Source organism: Ipomoea nil, unplaced genomic scaffold, assembly GCF_001879475.1.
Source record: "Ipomoea nil cultivar Tokyo-kokei standard unplaced genomic scaffold, Asagao_1.1 scaffold1031, whole genome shotgun sequence".
Classification (NCBI taxonomy): Eukaryota; Viridiplantae; Streptophyta; class Magnoliopsida; order Solanales; family Convolvulaceae; genus Ipomoea; species Ipomoea nil.
Window position 1 is genome coordinate 429,139 of NW_017617459.1, and position 22,237 is coordinate 451,375.

Consider the following 22,237-nt stretch of genomic DNA (forward strand, 5'->3'; position numbering starts at 1 on the left):
ATAATAATTTAGTAGCTACAACAAAAAATAATACATATACATTTCTTTAATTTAGAATTATGTGTCTACAATGTCTTTATTCAAAAAAAAAATTATTCATTATCAATAAATTAAATAAGAGAAATAATTAATTTCATTAGTTATATTGTATTTATTTTTCTCCAATATAAAAATTCTTTACATTCAAATTTATCAATTGATTATATTTGCTACATTGTCCCTACAATGTCTTTAATAAAAAAAATTATTCATTATCAATAAATTAATTAAGAGAAATAATTTTATTAGTTATATTGTCTTTATATTTCTCCAATGTAAAAATTCTTTACATTCAAATTCATCAATTGATTATATTCACTACATTGTCTATTATCTTTTTATGTGCACTATTTTAATTAAATATCAAAGTTATAATACAAAATAATGCTATATATTTATTTACCAAGTATTTTATTAATACCATGAAAAAATTAAAAAAAATATAATTAATAAAGCCAATCATATTAACTACTTGAGGGATTTGTTGACAAAGAGAGTATACAAATCACACAACAAATTGAAGTGAGAACTATATTACAATGTCCTTGTTTGACAATCAGCAGTTAACGGTTAGCGTTAGCGGATTATATTAGCGAATTTGACCAGCGAATTATATCAACGGTTGGTAAAAAGATATTTGAAAAAAGTTGTTTAGATTAACATGTAAAATGACCTAAGGGTATACATATATTTAATAATAATAATAATGATAATAATAATAATAATAATAATAATAATTGTTTTTAAAAAATAAAAAATAAAATTAAGCCAATCATATTAACTACTTTGGGATTTATTGACAAAAAGAGTATTCAAATCACACAACAAATTGAAGTGGGAAACTATCTCACAATGTCATTGTTTGGCAATTAGCAGTTAGCTCTTCAATATTAGTATATATTTAATATTTTATGCCCTAATTTTTATTTTCTCTCCCTTATGTCCCTATTTGATTTCAACCATACCTATATAATTATTTTATTGACAATTATAATCAATCTTGACTATATTATCTTGCATTTATAAATTTAGAATTGCCTATTTAAATACGCAAATTTAACATTCAATTATCTATGCACGAACAATTTCAATATAATCTTGCATTAATATACTTTAAAGTACTTATTAAAAAAAAAAATATTTTGCATTATCCCAACCGCCCAATCTGCATAAAAAATTAGTAATAAAATATAGAGATAAGACTCAAATAGACCCTTGAACTATTAATGAAAGTGCAATTAGCACCCTCAACTACAAAAAGCTTCAATTAGGCACTTCAACTTGTTAAAAAATTGCAATTAGATCTTTTTATAGGTTATCATCAAGTAATATGTTAAAATTAAGTGACTTGGCATCCACATATATCCTAAATGCTGACATGTAATATATTTAAATAATTAATTTTTTTTAATTATTGGAATCAAGCTGCCATGGCAGCGTTATGCTCCGAGCTATCTCCTCCGGCTCAGTCCTGCCCTCCATTACTATGCTGAACTTATTACTTGATGGTAACCTATAAAAAGATCTAATTGCAATTTTTTAACAAATTGAAGTGTCTAATTGAAGCTTTTTGTAGTTGAGGGAGCTAATTGTACTTTCATTAATAGTTCAAGGGTCTATTTGACCCTTATCCCTAAAATATAAAAGTAGTTAACGCGGTGCAGTCGGTTAATTGGATGATCTTCGATTCTTCAACTTATTACATTTCCAATTATTACGTATTTCATGAAAAAAAAAATGATATTTTACCCATATAAATTTCCATTCCCTAATATTTTCTTTCCATTATATAATTTATATTCATTATTGTGTGGTATAAATCAACTGATCTTGATCTGAAATACTTTTAATTAAATATTAAACAAGCCAAATATATATATATATACACACACACACACATAAGCATGTGTATTTATATGTATTATGGAGTATATATTTCTATTTATTTATTTTTCAACTCCTATTAATTACCAAACAAATTATATATTTATATGAAATTTTTCATATACATTTCTATAGAGCTCGAGCTTTGAATATTTAGTGAGATTTTAAGTGTATGAGTTTTTTGGTAGAGTTCGTGGATGAAGAGGTATATATGTAATATGTTGTCTTTGACCAAGGCCATTGATAGGTAAAGAGAATGTAGTGTGTACGATAATATAATCATGCCTCTTTATATAGTAATATAATTGAGCATGAGAGTTAAAGACTTGTGGTCCACTGATACCAAGTTACTCTTCTATGTGGGAGATTGTGGGTTCGAACATTGTAAAAGAGTCAGTCGTACTCAAAAAATATAAGAATTGAGAGGGACTCTTTAGTTACATAATAATTACTATTTAATACCTTCATTTATTTTATAAATGTCTTAATTAACCTCCAATGCTACTTTAACTAGTTTTCTTTTTCTTTTTTTTTTTTTAAGGTACTACTTTAACTAGTTAACTACTCCATATGTCTCCTTGCCTGGCCTCCATGGGTTAGGTGTTACAAGGCCTTCATGTCACCGAGTCTGTTGGGTCTATGTTGTCAATAGGTGTTTTGTAAAAGTGTTGGCAATAACTAAATCCGCGTTATTTTCATACAAAAATAAGGAATAAGGGTCAAATAGGTCATTTAACTGCATACCAAAGTGCAATTAGGCCATCGAACTTAAAAACAATGCAATTGAGTCCCTGAACAACACAAAATCATGCAATTAGGTCCAAAATGACATGTTTTACCTGAAAGACCGGTTATTGATTTTAACCAATTTTAAATAAAAATTAATTAAAAAGAAAACCCTTACCGTCTTCGTCTCCAATGGCCGCAGATGAAATAGAGACAATTCCGGCCACCCTCCGGCCATGGAGACGAAGGTCTTCGTCTCTATAGAGGGAGGCGAAGGTTCCGGGTTTTTTTTTTTTATTATTTTTTGAATTGGTAACCGGTCTTTTAGGTAAAACAGGTCATTTTAGACCCGATTGCATGATTTTGTGTTATTCAGGGAGCCAATTGCATTGTTTTTGAATTCGATGGCCTAATTGCACTATGGTGTGCAGTTAAGTGTCCTATTTGACCCTTATTCCTAAAAGTAATGATAGTTTACTTACCCGATCACCCCTTACAAGACAAAAATAATTTTTTAAGTATCATACAATATTTATACTCTTTATTTATACTCCGTACATAACAATTAACATGGATGCATGCATAAGCTGCAGAAACATGTATGTAGGTGTGTTAATTACATTCAAACTCATGATCTATACCATGATTTATTAATATAGCATGCATGATGCATGCATGTATGACAACTTATTTCAATAAATTCTCAGATTTCACATACATAGGGATAGGGTTACAGATAAGTTGGATCAGTATGGGATCTGGCCAATATAATTCCCCGGAGGAGAATAGTTGCAGATAACAAAGTGTCCGGCACCGTTGGTGCACTCAACCCTAGCGCATCCCAGCTTCACCGACTTCCTCCAAACCACCTGCGTGTAGTGCCCGCACGACTCCCCCGCCGGCGCGTTGCAAGAATTGGTGGCGTAGTCATAGTACTTCTGCTCGGCAACCCACATGTCCACCGCCGATTTCCCCGTCAAGGGGCCGCCACCCGCGGCTATGTTTTCGCCGAAGCCGTACGTGAAGCTTCCGGAGTGGGTGAGGCTGCAGTCGGCGGACCGAATGTTGGCGTAGTTCTGAGCGTACGCTTCCGCCGCCGCATCCCACACCATGGGCCCCACGCCCACGGCGGCGCGAGCGGCGTTGTGGGCGTCCAGGAAGTCTTGTGGTGAGTTCTGAGCATTACAACACAGAGCCATCGAAAACACAAGCATGCATGCAATGGAAACTGGAATTTTCAAAAACCCCATTTTTGTTTTTTAAATCTTTCTCTGAATTGAATGATATGAAGGAATTACCGATATAAAACTATAAAAGAGATGAAGCGATGAAGTATGGCATCAAGGGTTAAGGGTATATATAGGACTATAGCAGCCTAAAATGTCATTATTATTATAGTTCTTGTTGTGTGGTTGTTACAGTATTATATAATTTGTAGTAACAAGTTGGACATCTATCGTGTAATCACAAACTTTTCAAACCTCTTGGGTTTTTAAAAGTTAGTTTCCCTCGTTTTATTTCTGTGGATGGAATGTTCAAACGGTATTCAACAATTCACTTTTATTTTTTTGACCAAGGTTTTTCTTGATTAGTTACTTAGAACCAAGACAAATCATATTTGTCCAAGGAACTCGAGGTGTATCACTGATATCTATAATTACGCCAATTTAAACTTTCATCATCTTATCAACATCTCATGAATTTGAAAAATTCTTTTATGCCCTGAAATGGGTGGGCCGTAGATCAATTATAGTAACAAAAGATTACGAGTTCGATTTTTGTCAACACTTTTTCAATTGAACTTGTTACACAAAATTCTTAATACAATTTATCACTTCTATATCATTTTTGGACTATTTGTACGTGGTTACGGATTTCGTATGCCATCCAAAAAAAAAATCTCTTTTATCGTGATTTTCATAGAAGGATTTGTAGGCGTTGAGATAGTCCCATGATTTTTCATAAACCTCCCAAATGGGTAGAGTACAATTATCATACCAGAAGATCACATCAATATTCTTTCGGTCAAACTTAGCGCACATGATTTTTTTAGTATGGTTTTCCTCTCTATGTGATTTAATTTGTAAGCTATTACACTGAAACAGACAAGAATTTAGTCTACGCATATACTCGAATAGTGAAGGTGAATTTCTCTTGTGTGACAAAAAAAAAAAAAAAAAAAAAAAAAAAAAAAAAAAAAAAAAAAAAAAAAGATCTATTTTTACAATTAGTTGTGATAAAAGCAAGCCTATAAATCAATTTACACGCATCCCGGCCCGCATGTGATAAAATTACTTTTTGTATGACACATTAATGCATAATCCATATTAGTAAATAAATTAACAAATTTTTAAAAAAAAATTATAACACCTATATAACATATCAAGAATAAGTTAATTGTTTGGGGTAAGAATAATTTAATTGTACTAGTTGCGTAGTTGGTTTCTCACGTCACTATAAATTTTTATTTTTATTTTTAAAAGTAACAAGAGATGAAAAAGATTTATTCCATGCATACCATTCAGTGGTGGCTATGAATTTCTATTGTCACCCAAAAAAGCATAACAAATGTAAATTTTATATACCAAATAATAAATTATCAAACCATAAGATTATATAAAAAACTCTTTAATTTACCCGAAAGCTCGCATCCGCTATCGAAATGTGCTCAATGAAGGCAGCCTTGTGACCTTAGTTGACCAATGACTACAAGGACCTAATTAACTCAGACCGAAAAAAAGCCAATAAGTTCCCACAAAGATTTAAAACGCGATCACAAAAATGTTGGATTATATATATTTACGCATCAAATTTGATCTTAGCTTTGTGCCATCTTCAACTATATTGATCATTGACTTGGATGGTGCATGCATTGCAATCAACACACAACAACAACAATACAACTAACCTCTCTGTCATCATAGTTTTAACAATTCCCAGTTGCATATCTGCCTATGTTAGCAAGATTTGCAAGTCAAATATATACAACTCAAATTTTATTTACATGTTTTTTCACACAAAATATAGACACTATGGACCGGGGCCATTTAATTTGGTTCTAATATATGGATAGCTCCGATTATAAAAATATAATAGTGGAAAGAAAGGATAAACTTTAAACAAAAAACATAAGTCAATAACGGCCAAATTATTAATTTTTAGTTTGTTGTCTTAAAATATACATCAAGTGATCATTTAATTTGATTCTCTTATTAGTAAGAATATTACCATGTCATTTAGATTTTATTAACTTAATACTAATGATCATGCTAAAAAACTCAACAGGGTAGCTCAAGTGGCAAATGAGCTCTTTTTGTGGGGGAGAATTTTGAGATAACCCGGATTCGATTTCCACAAGTGACGATTCCCTCTGGACCAGCTTTTGTGCCTCTACGAGCTAGCTAACCGGGTGAACCCGAAACCGTTAAATGGACAGAGAAAGAACCGGACCATATTGTGGTTTACATAAAAAAAATGATCATGCCAAAACAGGGGTGCAAAAAATAAACAACCAATGAGAAACAATGTAATATAAAGATATATAACATGATAAACAAAGAATAAATGTAATAGAATTAAATCTTGAAATCTAGGTATGAATACTTTGAATACAAGCTTCAATAATATATGTTAAAAGAAAGCTAAATTTAAGTCTATTTTAATTAGAAAATAAGTAAAGAAAGGTTCAACATTGACTAGAGACATTCAAAAGAGGCCCAAACCTGCCAAAAAAACAATGCTTCAATTTGTGCTTAAATATTTAAGACAAAGTACAAAGCAACAATCACAAGAACAATCATGCAAACCACCATTCATAATTAAAGGCCGATGGAGATATTGGAAATTGTCCAAAAATAAGAATCGGGATTCAAGATAGGCGACCCATGCAGTTCAAGAAGGCGATATATAAAAAAGTCTCGAAAATTAAGGTAGAACAGCTTGATGAATGGTCGTTCTATGTCCAATATAATTCAAACTTTCTAGCAAAAGATCAACTGTGGGGAGACAATTAGAATAGGCTTGCCAAAAGAAGTTTTTAATTCTCGCAGGTAGCCATAAATTCCACATTGAGCTCCAATCTTCCTCTATATTAGCCTCTCCAAAGGGTTATTTGGTTCTGACGCGCACAAAGTTTTATACATAATTATGTGAACTCATTTGATTATTTATAATAGAGTACAGTTAACCAATTCATAAATGTCCAATAATAAATAAAATAAGTTGTGATTTGTGAAGCCACAATATCGAGTGACTACATACACTCCCAAATTATACTCCTTGAGGTGGCAAATCAGGATTGATTATTTTCATCATGTGGTTAATCTACAGAAAAGTGTCTACATGAAGAGCATGTGGGAGGGAGTAAAAGTTGGGAGTATAAAATGAGAGTACACCAAGTATTTTCCCACAATATCACATGCAAACATGTTTGTAAATAATGAACTAAAATTTTCTTTTTAGACTTATATTAACTCTAGTTTTTTTTTTTTCTCAATATTAAAAATAGATGTCCAATATTAATATCTAATGTTCAAATTATTTGTTTGCTCCTATATATTTTCTATTGACTTGACCACTCACACTTCATGTAGAGACGTAGTGTTTTTATTTTTCTTTTATTTGTGTATATTTGCTATGTTTTGTTGGAAAAAATAGAGTAAAAGACATTTTTGGTCCTAGACTTATAATGGCACGGACAATTTTAGTCCTTTATAAAAAAATCAGACAATTTTTGGACACACTTATTGTGACGAGGACAATTTTAGTCCTCCGTCAATATTTATGTTAGATGACCGTTTGAGAGGAAGGTATTTGCGTCATTTTATGTTATCTTCTTCTTGCGTGAATGCCTGCCAAACCAAAGAATAGTTCCATCAAAGCAGAAACTGTAAAGTAGAACACAACCTGGCTACTAAATGATGACTTTAATCACTTGGAAACTTTGCCAACGTTCAACATCAAGTAAATCAAAGATTTAAGAGCACATATATAAGGATGCCTCAACAACATGGAATTAATCTAGTAGTGTGGAAATCTGCTTTCACCAAATCAACCCTAACAAAGACAATAAAAATCAAGGAATTGAAAAAAAAAAAAAAACTATAATTTAACAGAATCACACTACAAAGCCATTCCATTCACAACCCAAAATCCCATCCCACAATCAACAGGAAGGGGAGTTTCTGTTTACTGATTTAGGTGCTGGGCCAGGGGGCGAGTTCGACTCGGATGAGTGGATGGAGAGTTTGATTGGCGGTGGGGATTTCACAGGGAGTTCCAAGCTCTGGCAGAGTAGCACGACAGTTCTCCGATCGAGCGTATTAGGTTAATCGCAATCAGAGTGGCGGAGAGGGAGAAGACATAAGCATATTAGGTTAACCGATCGATCGAGCATATGATCACACAGCCAGCCGATTGCCTCTCTCCACCCTTCTCACCCCTTCCTCTGGATGACCAACTCTGTGACGGCCGCCGCTACCACCACTCTCGTCCCGCCTCCTCTACCCAAAAAACTTGGCGAAGAAAATAGGATTGAGTTTGGGGAAGAAATCTAATCGTAACAAACATAACTAGATTGGAAGAAAATTAGGGTGATTTTGTTGAATTGACAGAAATACCCCTTATTTGACGGTCAACTAACGAAAATGTAGATAGAGGACTAAAATTGTCTTCGTCACAATAAGAGTGTCTACAAATTGTCTGATTTTTTTTTATAGAGGACCAAAATTGTCCGTGCCACTATAAGTCTAGGACCAAAAATGTCTTTTACTCGAAAAAATAGCTTAAAATGGCATGTTAAGTAGCTATTTTGTGGTACAATTATCAGTGGGATCCACTTCTGATTTGGGTCGGGTCAAAGTGGATTCGGGTTCTTCGTAGTGAGACAAAGAGATTGATATATTGTACGCTCAAAACGGATAATGGGTGAATGAGATATTGATTCTCAAAGTAGACCCATTTGAGTTGGAAAATGAAGGGAAAAAGTGAGCTTTTGTCCCACATTGGTTTGGAAAGAGGATTTGACCCCCCTTTTATACAAGAGCTCTTTTGGAGCTTATAGAATTGTATAGCATAAAGGCTCTCTCGCGCGGGGGAAATCAAATTCCAACTATAAACAAGATTGAAAAGGCAAGTTTTATCTTGGGAAGCCTAGGTCACTTGTATATTATAAGGTCATTTGGGAGGTGGCAAATAAGGTACACCAAACACTAGCCAAATTCTCCATCTTTCCTTCCCTTATTTTTTCCAGAAAATAATAATCTGATTTTTATTCGATTATTATTTGTTTTTCTACCAACGGATCTAACATGTTTTCCATAGACAGATGGCGATTGACATGATATGAAAAACCTGCATAATCAAGAAAGTAAATTACAGATTGGAGTAATTTGCATGTTAGAAATAAGTTTTGATAAATTGGGATAGTTATGCATGCTAAAATTATTGGAACTATGATTTAAAACTCTTTTAACACCTACATGTTTTTGTTACACTCGAACTTTTAATCTTGTAAGTGCATATTGTTATAAATAATATATTTAGTGTGGTCATTATTAGTATTGATTATGTAACGGTTAGGAGATTAATAATGATTATATTATGTCTTTCATTACACTTGTATATTATATATGTGTGTTGTGGTTGTATGGATATACTGGTGAGCTGTCATAGGCTCCCAAATTAAAACCTTACAAACGTAGTAGCGGGAGTAAGGATCGATCCCACGAGGAGTAACCAGTTTAACTTTTGTGCTCAAATTAAAGGTAGGGGGGTTTAGAGTATATCGAGAATAAAGATAAAATAAAAGAGAATTTAAATAAACAAGAAATTTAATTGAACGAATAGAGCAATGAAAATAATATATCGAAAACACTTATAATAGGAGACCTTGGTTAGTAAAGATCCACCACCGGAATTCAACACTGATTATTGATTAATAAAGTAATTAATATGCAATTGAATATTTGTTGTGAAATTATTTCGTTTCTGTTTTTCCTTAGTTGTAGGTAAATAAAGCACAAGCGGTTTAATTACCCCTAACTACTAAATAATCTAAGACAAGCGCTATAGATTTAATTTAATAGCAGCAATAGGAACTAGGAAAATCGACAAACTAAATAACACAAGCACAAGCGGTTGCATTTAATTTAGGAAAATATTCTACCCGAGACCAATTATCACTAAGCCGTCAATAATTAACCTCAGTTGCTACTGAATATTAGAATAATTTGTAGCACAACATTATCTAATATAGCAAATAATTATATCAATTATATAACTAGTAGGCCTCCCTAGCAATTAAATGATACAACTATTCAAATAATTTAGAAGAATATTTAATACTCAAATGCATAAAAATATATATAATAAAAATAAATAAATAACCTTACAGCGTAATGAACTCCGGGGCTTCAATTCACTAAACCAAACTAGAAATTAGCCGCGAATGGACATTGATAACAACTTTAAAGAATATTCGAGAGGGGAAGAATGAACATTTTACAATAGGAAACTCCTACTATTTATAGCATTCTAAAAATAGGCCAAACTATTCTATACCACACGTTCCCTATTTTTGTGCCTCACTACCAAGTCTAGCTGCTTGGTCTTGCCATGATTGGCGCACCACATTTGACCTGCACAAAACAACATCTAAAGATTAGATTTATAATATATATATATATATATATATATATATATATATATATATATATATATATATATAATATTATATATATATTATATTATATTATATATTACTTTTAGTAGGACGCAATATATATAGATTAGTATGTAATCTTATATATATTAAATATTATATATATATATATATATATATATATATATATATATATATATATATATATATATATATCTAGTACTATATTTTGCTCATTAATTGTTAAACTCTAAAAATAACTAATTGTTAAATAATATGAAATAATTAATACGAAAATATTATAAAAATGTACCTAAAATATGAGTGTAAAATGTGCATATCAAATCCCCCCACACTAAAACATTTGCTTGTCCTCAAGCAAAAATATTATTCGCGATGTAAATTAAAATGAAATTCCAAAAATTCATAACACTTCATGAACAACAATCTGAAGCACCCTGCAATTAATAAGTTAGCATCCCTGTCTGAAAATTGAGAAAACTAAATAAGTAAGCCCTCACAGGAATATCACTCATCACTCAAGTGTTTGATGGGTATAAATTTCACTCAAGTTCATTCCTATAAAATTGATCTACCATAGGCTTGCATATCTTCTCAATCACCACTACAAGAGTCATGCATGACACAAATCATAAGGACTTTTCACAGGTTGTAATGGGGCTAGGGTCAAGGTAGGGAATTTTAGGAAATTAGCTTAAACAAAAGCTTCAAACTAGAGGAGCAAATAAATACAAGTAATCCAACACCCTCAATTTCCAATCAAAAACACATCCCATTGAGGTACAGAATGCTTCCTCAGTATTACCAGAATTTCCCCTTACTTCATTTATTTAGAAGTAACTTCAACTCAAAATCAATTGCTGATTCTTTTTCATTTTCTCATAAATTTTCAGCAATATTTTTCTTTTTCAAACGTATATTCTCCATTTTTCCATTTCATTTTTTTTTTCAATTTTCCATACCTTTTTTTTTTAAATGATGAACTGCCTTCATTTTCTCTTAGAAGACCAACGACAAATTGGAAATAAAGGTACAACCCGCCTCACTTTCAAAACAAATTAATAAGAGTAGGTGATCTCCCACACACTTATCCTTCACAAACTCACGTAGGTTACAAGAATAATCCATAATTTGCTCCACTAGTTATTCAGCTGGGTGAATGTATTATTTTTAGATATAAAAGGCTTGTAATGTGGTTCAAAATAAAGAAAAGAATGGCCATAAAGCTCAAAGTGGGTTAACGAAGGAAAATAAATCATGGGACAAACCGGTTATTTGGCTAGTGAGGCTCAAAATCAAATAATGGCCTTAATCACACTTGAATCATGCATGGTCTAATTAGCTTTAAAAGAGAATCAAGGCAAGTTCTAGAGAAACAAAATTATGGAAGAAATCGCACAATAGAAAGAAAATGAGACCGAAGTGTCAGTCAATGGCTCAAAACACTCACATGTTTATTGCTTACTTAATATAGCCACTACATATCAAACAAGAAATACTAACAAACTAATCACAACTAGCCAAATTATTTATTCAATCATGTCCTGAATTCCAAGAAAGAAAAATATTGTAATTTTTCAAAATAATACTTATTTAGCATAAAATACTAAGAAAATATTTGTGAAAATATTTGAAAATTTTTGACATATGCAAACAAATAATAAAACTAAATTCCCTCCCCCACACTTATTATCAACATTGTCCCAAATGTTGAATAAAAAAACACAGAAAAAGGGTTATTGAATGAGAATATGGAATAAAAGAAAAAAAAATGGAACAAACACACCTTAGGTTGCTTCCCAAGCAGCGCCTTTGTTTATCGTCGTTGGCTCGACTTATGATATTTCTTTAAATTTCCATCGTCTTTTTGAGTACCTTCGATGATTATGAGTATTCAAAGAAATAGTCCCGTCTTGCAAATTAGTACTCAAAGATGATTTATTATGTTTTTCTTCTTTTTCATTCGAAGCAATTTCATCAAATGTAACAAAGTTCAAAGAATCAACAAAATTTGCAAAATTATCATCACTAGGAGATTTCATGGTATCATAAATATTAAAAGTCACAAGTTTACCATTAGACTCCATTGTAAGTATACCACTATGAATATCGATTTTAGTTTTTGCAGTTTTTAAGAATGGTCTTCCTAACAAAATATGAGAAATTTTATTATCATTTTCTATATCCAGTACATAAAAATCAGCAGGAAAAACCAAGTTATTAACTTCAACAAGCAAATCCTCAATCACACCCCTAGGATATGTAGTAGATCCATCAGCCAATTGAATTACTATACTAGATTTACTCAGGGGTCCAAGATTTAACGAATTATAAACAGAATATGGCATGACATTAATAGAAGCTCCTAAATCTAACATAGCATTTTCAAATTTCACCCCACTTATCATGCATGGAATAGTAAACATACCTGGATCTTTGCACTTTTCAGGAAGATTGCCTTGACTAGCCATAGAGACATTCTCTTGCACTTTCACTTCTTCAACTCCTTTATTTGGTTTCTTTTTCAAAGTGCATAACTCTTTAAGAAAGTTTTCATAGCGAGGTACCTTTTTCATAGAATCTAAAAATGGTTTATTAGCCTCACATTCACGAAATGTCTCATATAAATCATTATTTGAGTTTCCTCTTATTGGTTCTAAAAGAGCTTGAGGGAATGGGGGTACTGGTTCATAATCAGAAAAATAAGAAAGCATACCTTGGGACGTCTCTTTATTATTGACAATGATACTTGCACATACTCCCTTGTTTATATCGACGTTCTTTTCCAGCGACATACTTCTCACAGTAATTGCACTTACATTCTCTTTAGGATTAACGATCGTTTGAGAGGGTGATTTGCCAGAACTCTGTGCTTCCAACCGACTTACCGTAGTTGCTAGTTGGCCAACTTGCCTTTCTAAGTTTTGAATACTAGCCTTTGTTTCTTGAATACTAGCCCTTGTCTCCTGTTGGAATAGTTGTGTTTCTTGTTGAAACTGCAAAGTGTTAGTAGCAAGAGATTTAACAATATCTTCTAGATTCATACCTGAGCTAGAGCTTTGGACTAGTTGTTGGCTGGAAGGAAATTGTTGTCTATACTGTTGAAAGTTGGAACGATTCTGAACAAACTGGTTCCCTTGTGAGTTCCCATAGCTAAGGTTTGGGTGATCCCTCCAACCAGGATTATATGTATTGGAGAACGGATCATACTTACCTTGAGGTTGTCCAGGAAAATCTCCAGCCATGTTAACTTGTTCAATAGGTTCTTCTCGAAGAGTTGGACAGGCATCAGTTTGATGCCCAACTACCGAGCAAATTCCACATGCTTTTACAGTTTGCATATTGCATACAGCTAATTTACGAACAAGAGTAGTTAAACCAGAAATTTGTTGTTCAAGAGAAGAAATATTTACTTCATTCACTTTCTTAGACGGTTGGACTATTCTATTGCCAAACTGTTGAGAATTTGCAGCCATGTTCGCAATTAGAGTTCTTGCAGCGTCCGGTGTCTTGTCAACTAAGGCACCACCGCTTGCGGCATCAATCATGCTTCTATCCATTGGAAAAAGCCCTTCATAAAAGTACTGGATGAGTAGTTGATCACTGGTTTGATGATGTGGGCAACTTGCACAAAGCTTCTTGAAACGCTCCCAATATTCATATAATGGTTCTCCATTGTTTTGCCTTATACCATAGATTTCCTTTCTAATGTTGGCAGCCCTTGAAGCTGGGAAATATTTTTCAAGAAATGATGTCTTTAAGTTATTCCATGTGGTGATGCTTCCGGAAGGTAAATAATATAGCCAATCCTTCGCTGAATCTTTCAAAGAAAATGGGAAGGCTCTTAACTTGATTTGTTCTTCAGTAACCCCTGTGGGTTTCATACTTGAACACACCACATGGAATTCCTTCAAGTGCTTGTGAGGGTCTTCACCTGCAAGTCCATGAAAAGAAGGCAAAAGATGAATTAATCCAGATTTAAGTTCAAATTGCACATTAGCATCTAGAGCAGGGAAAGTGATGCATAAAGGTTGCTGATCTAAATTTGGAGCTCCAAGCTCTTTTAAGGTCTGATTTTGAGCCATGGATTCCTCTTCTAAATCAGAATGGGCGGAAGGTTGGGGATCGGTAGAATCGGTAGCCAGATCACTAAACTCCAATTTTCTCAAAGCTTGTTTCTTCCACCTGCGTATAGTTCTTTCAATTTCCGGATAGTACGGCAAGAGTTCTTGATTAGCAGATCGAGTTATACGCATAAACCGTTAAAGATAGTGCAACAATTATGTAAAAGTAACAAAAGAAAAGAAAATTATTATTTTTATTTTCGTTTGGGACAAATTGAAAAACAAATAAACAAATAACAAAATAAATAATTAAATAAATAAACAAACACAAAATAAGCTAGAAAATCTCCCCGGCAACGGCGTCAAAATTTGGTGAGCTGTCGTAGGCTCCCAAATTAAAACCTTTCAAACGTAGTAGCGGGAGTAAGGATCGATCCCACGAGGAGTAACTAGTTTAACTTTTGTGCTCAAATTAAAGGTAGGGGGTTTGGAGTATATCGAGAATAAAGATAAAATAAAAGAGAATTTAAATAAACAAGAAATTTAATTGAACGAATAGAGCAATGAAAATAATATATCGAAAACACTTATAATAGGAGACCTTGGTTAGTAAAGATCCACCACCGGAATTCAACACTGATCATTGATTAATAAAGTAATTAATATGCAATTGAATATTTGTCGTGAAATTATTTCGTTTCTGTTTTCCCTTAGTTGTAGGTAAATAAAGCACAAGCGGTTTAATTACCCCTAACTACTAAATAATCTAAGACAAGCGCTATAGATTTAATTTAATAGCAGCAATAGGAACTAGGAAAACCGACAAACTAAATAACACAAGCACAAGCGGTTGCATTTAATTTAGGAAAATATTCTACCCGAGACCAATTATCACTAAGCCGTCAATAATTAACCTCAGTTGCTACTGAATATTAGAATAATTTGTAGCACAACATTATCTAATATAGCAAATAATTATATCAATTATATAACTAGTAGGCCTCCCTAGCAATTAAATGATACAACTATTCAAATAATTTAGAAGAATATTTAATACTCAAATGCATAAAAATATATATAATAAAAATAAATAAATAACCTTACAGCGTAATGAACTCCGGGGCTTCAATTCACTAAACCAAACTAGAAATTAGCCGCGAATGGACATTGATAACAACTTTAAAGAATATTCGAGAGGGGAAGAATGAACATTTTACAATAGGAAACTCCTACTATTTATAGCATTCTAAAAATAGGCCAAACTATTCTATACCACACGTTCCCTATTTTTGTGCCTCACTACCAAGTCTAGCTGCTTGGTCTTGCCATGATTGGCGCACCACATTTGACCTGCACAAAACAACATCTAAAGATTAGATTTATAATATATATATATATATATATATATATATATATATATATATATAATGCAGTACGTATTGTATATATACTATTATTATGCATCCTAGCTATATATTATATATTATATATATATTATATTATATTATATATTACTTTTAGTAGGACGCAATATATATAGATTAGTATGTAATCTTATATATATTAAATATTATATTATATTATATATATATATATATATATATATATATATATATATATATATATATATATATCTAGTACTATATTTTGCTCATTAATTGTTAAACTCTAAAAATAACTAATTGTTAAATAATATGAAATAATTAATATGAAAATATTATAAAAATATACCTAAAATATGAGTGTAAAATGTGCATATCATATACAGATAAATGAATAAGATGATTCTCTTGTCTTGTCTCTTACTTTCTCTTTTGCAATTCCTTTGATCAATGTTTGAGCTAATTAATAGGTTACAACACATATAATTCTTTACTACTAATTATAACTTTTGGCGTAAACATTTAGTATAGCATAAAATTTATATTTTCTATTTATAGATGAGGTGCATATATGCCGGCAAAAGCAATACAAGTGGGTGCGTTAAATTTAAACTCATGATCTATAACATGATTGATTATTTATTAATTAATAACATGCAGATACATGCATGCAATGTGTGACTGCATGAGGATACATAATATGTATTGTGTTATTTGTGTATAAGTTTAGTAGGGGCTCTGGCCAGCATAATTGCCCGGAGGAGAATAGTTGCAGAAACCCCATTTTTTTCCTTCTCTGAATAATGGAATTGCTGATACAAATGAAATGAAGTATATATGGCTTCAAGGGGGTATATATAGAAGCAAAGAATTATTATTATTATTAATGTTGAAACTTTTGTTCTCAACCTTCTACTTTTTCCTCCAATTGAGGTTACATTGATATTTATCAATTTTGTTACCAATAGACTATTTATCACTAATATGGCAATTTAGAAACTTTTTTTTTGAATGTTACTAGTCCTATTACATTGTAGTACCTATTCATATACTTTCTCAACCTACTGAAACACAAAGAACCAATAACGCCTCCACTGAGGCTCGAACTCATAACCTTTCAAATGGAAGTCCAACCCGGATACCATTAGACCACATAGTCTTGGTTGACAATGTGTAAACTAAATGGTATCCGGGTTGACAATTTAGAAACTAAATGTGTAAGCTCTAATAATTTGGTACTAAATATCTATTTCTCCATAATTACATAATTAACGTGGTGTTTGATTGGGGACTTTTGTATTCTACGGTCAAATTTAATACACATTATCATGTTTGATGGTGACTTTTGTTACTCTTCTCAAACTTATATTTAAACATTAGAATAAAAAATTAGAACTTTAATATATATGCACATATAAGTATGTGCATTTATATGTATTTAATTTGGGGGTGTTGTAATGTTGTTGTGTTGTTTGTGTGCCTGTTGGCCATTAGCTCCTAATCGGTGAATTGTAGGATTGGATCAATATAGATAAACGCATAATGTACAAGACAAAGAGAAGTAGAACAAGAGACAAGGAGAGTCATTCCATTGCACACACCAATTCAATACAATGTTACAACAAGCATATATAATCTACAAAAGAATAATGACAATACTAATGATGACCGTTATAACAGTTATGTATTGAATGCCCATAATGTCCACCATAATAATATATTTATAACACTCCCCCTTGGACATTATTTATCAACGACCTTGCCTCATTAAAAACTTGCTAGAAAAACCCAGTGGGAAAAACCTAGACAAGAAAAGAGTACAAGGTCTATGGATATTATACATTTGAATACCTTCATGCTCGTTAAAAACTTCACTAGGAAAATCACGTGGGAAAAACCTATTTGAAGAAAAGAGTACATGATATTTGTAAACTCATATATTGTTCTGATTGCCTCGTTAAAAACCTTAACTTAAGAAAACCTCGTGGGAAAAATTTAGTTAAGGGGAAAAGGAGCACAACCATAAGCCTTCAAGGCATAATCTTCAGGATATTTGGGATTTGTTTATTTAAGTATTTATGTACAACTCCCCCATTAATATATCATACTCATACCTCGTTAAAAAACCACATGGCATGCATATGCTGCAAAAAGTATAACTATTAGTCTTTTTAAGACCCAATCTACATGATTGACTCGAGTGAATGTACTTCCTATCTCCCCCTGAAGATAACAATCTTCAAATTCTATATTACCTGTAAAATCATTGTTTCTAAAGGGTGTAGAGAAGGGATATGGTACAATCTTCAGGATTGTCATTAGAATTTATCATATTTTCTCATGATCATCTGGACCAATAAAATTATTTATAGTTTATATTTTGTTGCTCCCCCTAAATATACTAATTTTTCTTTACCTACACGTATCAATCTTATGGATATTTTTTTTGTAGGTATACATTTGCTAACTTGTCACTGGAGCAAACCTTCTGAACAAATATTTTATCACTCTTCTGAGTTCATGTGGATCAAGGTATTTGATGTCATGAAAAACTATATACATTTTTATCTGTAACAAGTATGATGCCTTCATGCCAAAAAGCATCAATACGAGTATTTGTACCTTGATTTACTATTCGTTATCTTATCTCATAATTTAACCTCATCAAGCTCTTTATATATTTCATTGATGTTTACACCATAAATATTGACTGAGATAATAAATAAGTCCATTATCAACTCTTTATTGAGCACATAATGGTACATATTATTCCTTCTATATGAGGATAATAACCCCATTCGCAACTCTCTAAAAAGTAAATAATGGCACTTAAATAAATCCTCATTTCGTAAATTATAAATCCATTAGGGATTTTTCAAGATAAACTAGATGATATATTTAGGATATTTTCAAGAGGAAACAATATTTAAGTTTCCCAATCACATATAACATTACTTTGTTCTTGGGGAGAAAATACCTTTAGTCAATTTATTGACTATAAGAAAGATCATAGTTAGTAACTTACTAACTTTTATACTTTTTTTTATTTTTGTGATTTTCATTCATCACATTTTGAGAAAATCCATCAAGGATTTTAAATATAATAACAAGTTACCCATATAAATATATGATAACTATAACTATTAGCTACATATCTAATTTATTTACTGCTAGTTTTATTGAATAGCGGAATATAAAGCCATGACTAATATTGGGTCTCTGCGAAAACCCTCCACTCGCCTTTTATTAGCGAATTCTGATTTGTAGGCCTTAATTGCTCTTTTCTATGAAAACAATTAGCACGCTGCAGGCGTTATACTACTATTTTCATTTCTGGATCCAGATTTAAGTATTTATGAGCAATAGAGGCAAAATACGTTATCGACAACTGTAACCGCTTTGTAAATATCTTTTATACACATGGCAATTTTGTATCAACCAAATATATGGCATTTCCCAAGAATATTTGAATTTGGTTGTTCCGCTTCCCCAATATTTTAGTTATTTGGTGCACCTACAATTTTACTGGGGGTTTTCGCCTTCTAGACGAATATCTTCAGGATAAAATTTCTATATTTCTGGAGTGACGAAATTTCTATACTAGATCTAGTTTTGTAAATTCTTAAACCAATATATGCTCCTGGCATAATGGTAGAGATGTTTAGTCCTAGCTGGGGACTTCAACTCTTAAAATATTTTCTATGGACTTAGTCACTCCTTGGGATTTCTAGCAGCTTATTTGTTTAGTGTCTGAATTTCTGATTCTATAAAACTAGTACATGGGTTTGAAGATTTTTCATCGCATGAACTTTTCTCGACATTTAATCCATTAGGAACTTCAAATCTCCCCCTAATGTCGAGAAAAAGGTCTTATTATGCAACCAGCATTGCTATTGATTTCTCATGATGGGCTATAGGTAGAAGGGTTGCATACGAAAAAAATTGAACGCAGATAGGGAAATGCATCATGTACTAGCGTTTGTGATATGTAGTGGATCATCATATTGATTTTTCAATTTTGAAGGTCCCCAAAAAGACATATTTCCTCCAAAGTTGCTTAACTTGCCTTCCGAACAAACCTCTATTAAATCAGAGAGCTTTGGTTTAGTAGAGATTCAGCTAACACCAAAGTTATCCATCCTTATATACCTAAAAGGAGGGTGGTGTGGAAAAGAAGACAAGGTCTTGGCAAGCAAATTCATGCCAGAGACTTAAAGTTTAGATGTGACGCAGGTTTGCGTATAGTTGATTTAGAATCAGGCATTTGATTTAAAATTTTGAAAGATCGAGGTAAGGAAGTCTAATTGCGATTTTAGAAAGGACCATTGAATATGTGCTAGTCAAATTTATCCTTCGGGGACTTCTATAAGGCATAAGGGTCCTTTTTAGAAATATATTCATTGTTCAAGTCATGGATCAAATGTTGGCGAGAGAAAAAAAATTTGGGCTTTTAACTTTCAAAGGCCTCATCGCATGTGGACTTCTGAATAATTGCTCCCGTTGAGACCAAGCTTGATAATAACATTTTCATTAACTGGATTTCGTTTAAAGAAAATACATACTAAGCCTGGCTAAGCTCGAGGGTCCAATTCCGAAGCATATAGTCCGCATAATTAAAAACTATTTATGCTTAAAAGGACAACATATGCATTTGAAATCATATTGAACAAATAAATTTCACAATAATAGCAATTTAATCTATGGACATATTCAAGAATAAAATTCAAATAATAATTTGAATAATAATGTAATCACAACTCTTGAATAAAACAGGTCCAAATGTCATAAAAAAATTTTTAAAGGAAGCCCATAATCCTTTTAATAAGATCTGATTTTAAGCCCAAAAAAACCAATGACCCATTTATAATATTTCGATCTGGGCTAAAAGGTCCAAATCCGGGTCCAATTAATAGAGCTAGGGTAAATCCTTCTACTCAAAAGTCAAAACCATCGTGGGTGATTTCCCATTTATTCGGGTACATAAATTTCAAATAATAATTTGAGAATTTGATTTGCTCATTAATAGGAGATTGATGAAAACAATACTAAAAAAATGCATAATCGACGCACGCAATTCCCATCGTCGATCGCCCTTCCGCCTTCGTCAAACGCAGCGCAACCGCACACAATCGACGGAGCAGATCCGGCGTCGACGTCAACGTTCTTCCCCTCCGGAATACAACCGTCGACCGCACCAGGCAGAAAAAAATAGGGGTGGATCGAAGGAAAAAGAAGAAAAGGAACACAGGTTCCGATTTTTGTTTTTCATAATCCAGTTGAAAACATAGGATAATATTTTTTAAAAAAATCCTTGTTTTGTGGAATCAAAAGATTATCAATATCGAATTTTTGTTATATAATCTGAAAAATATTTCGTAAAATTTTCGTCTAAGGCCAAAAAGTTAACAGCTTGACCTATTGCTTTCTCAGGAAAAAAAACTTATTTTTCAGAAAATTTTTTGTGTATATTTCGAATTTTCTCAGACACAATAATTTCATAATGTGTAAATTATGTACTGAAAGCATACGGAAAGAATTTATATAACAGCTTGCAGGTACCAACATTCAAAAATTTACCAATACAAATTGCATGTATATTTCTGAGAATAGTAAAGCATATAGATTCCATATCAACAGGATTCCATCATGTAAATATGCAATACGACAATTTTAACGAATATGAATGTTAATTTAGAAAATAAACATACCGTTCACCTAAAGAGCATGCTGATAACGTGTTGTAATGTTGTTGTGTTGTTTGTGTGCCTGTTGGCCATTAGCTCCTAATCGGTGAATTGTAGGATTGGATCAATACATAATGTACAAGACAAAGAGAAGTAGAACAAGAGACAAGGAGAGTCATTCCATTGCACACACCAATTCAATACAATGTTACAACAAGCATATATAATCTACAAAAGAATAATGACAATACTAATGATGACCGTTATAACAGTTATGTATTGAATGCCCATAATGTCCACCATAATAATATATTTATAACAGGGGTATATATTTCTATTTATTTATTTATTTATTTTTCAATTCCTATTTATTACAAAACAAACAAACTATATATTTACCAAAATCCATTACAATTCATAATAAGTATTTGTTTCCAATTGTCATTCCTATTTAAACCAAACAATATAATTCCTATTTTCTCTTTGGACAAAGTTGTCCAGTAGTATTCAAAAATATCTGTGTAAGTATCAGTTGTAGGAATTTCAATCACGTCCATTAATTAATTTCTATCGAAACCTTAGTGAAACTATATATTAAATTAAATATGAACTATGATCTGAATTTTGATCAGAAGATAATTTGGTCGTTTTCCAAATATCTTTCCCTATTTTTCTCCCATAAACAATATTTGGCGACCAAGTTGCCGAGGGTGAGATTCAAGTCAAAGAAAATTCTACGAATCTTATAAGCTATAACTAATAACGAATGCGTAATTT

At 32.1% G+C, this 22,237-nt stretch overlaps 1 protein-coding gene and 1 long non-coding RNA gene across 2 annotated transcripts; one reads left to right on the forward strand and one right to left on the reverse strand.

The window, feature by feature from the left end:
- Window positions 1-3,204: 3,204 nt before the first annotated feature.
- Window positions 3,205-21,085, reverse strand: LOC109180664 (pathogenesis-related leaf protein 4-like). The gene is made up of 2 exons (XM_019330352.1): window positions 21,073-21,085; window positions 3,205-3,898 (listed from the first exon to the last, which is right to left on the reverse strand). Coding segments are annotated over exons 1-2 (504 nt in total). The 5' UTR covers window positions 21,074-21,085; the 3' UTR covers window positions 3,205-3,395.
- LOC109180666 lies at window positions 3,816-11,953 on the forward strand. The gene is made up of 3 exons (XR_002054093.1): window positions 3,816-3,903; window positions 6,979-6,982; window positions 11,942-11,953. It is a non-coding gene; the product is annotated as an uncharacterized LOC109180666 (long non-coding RNA).
- Window positions 21,086-22,237: the final 1,152 nt, after the last annotated feature.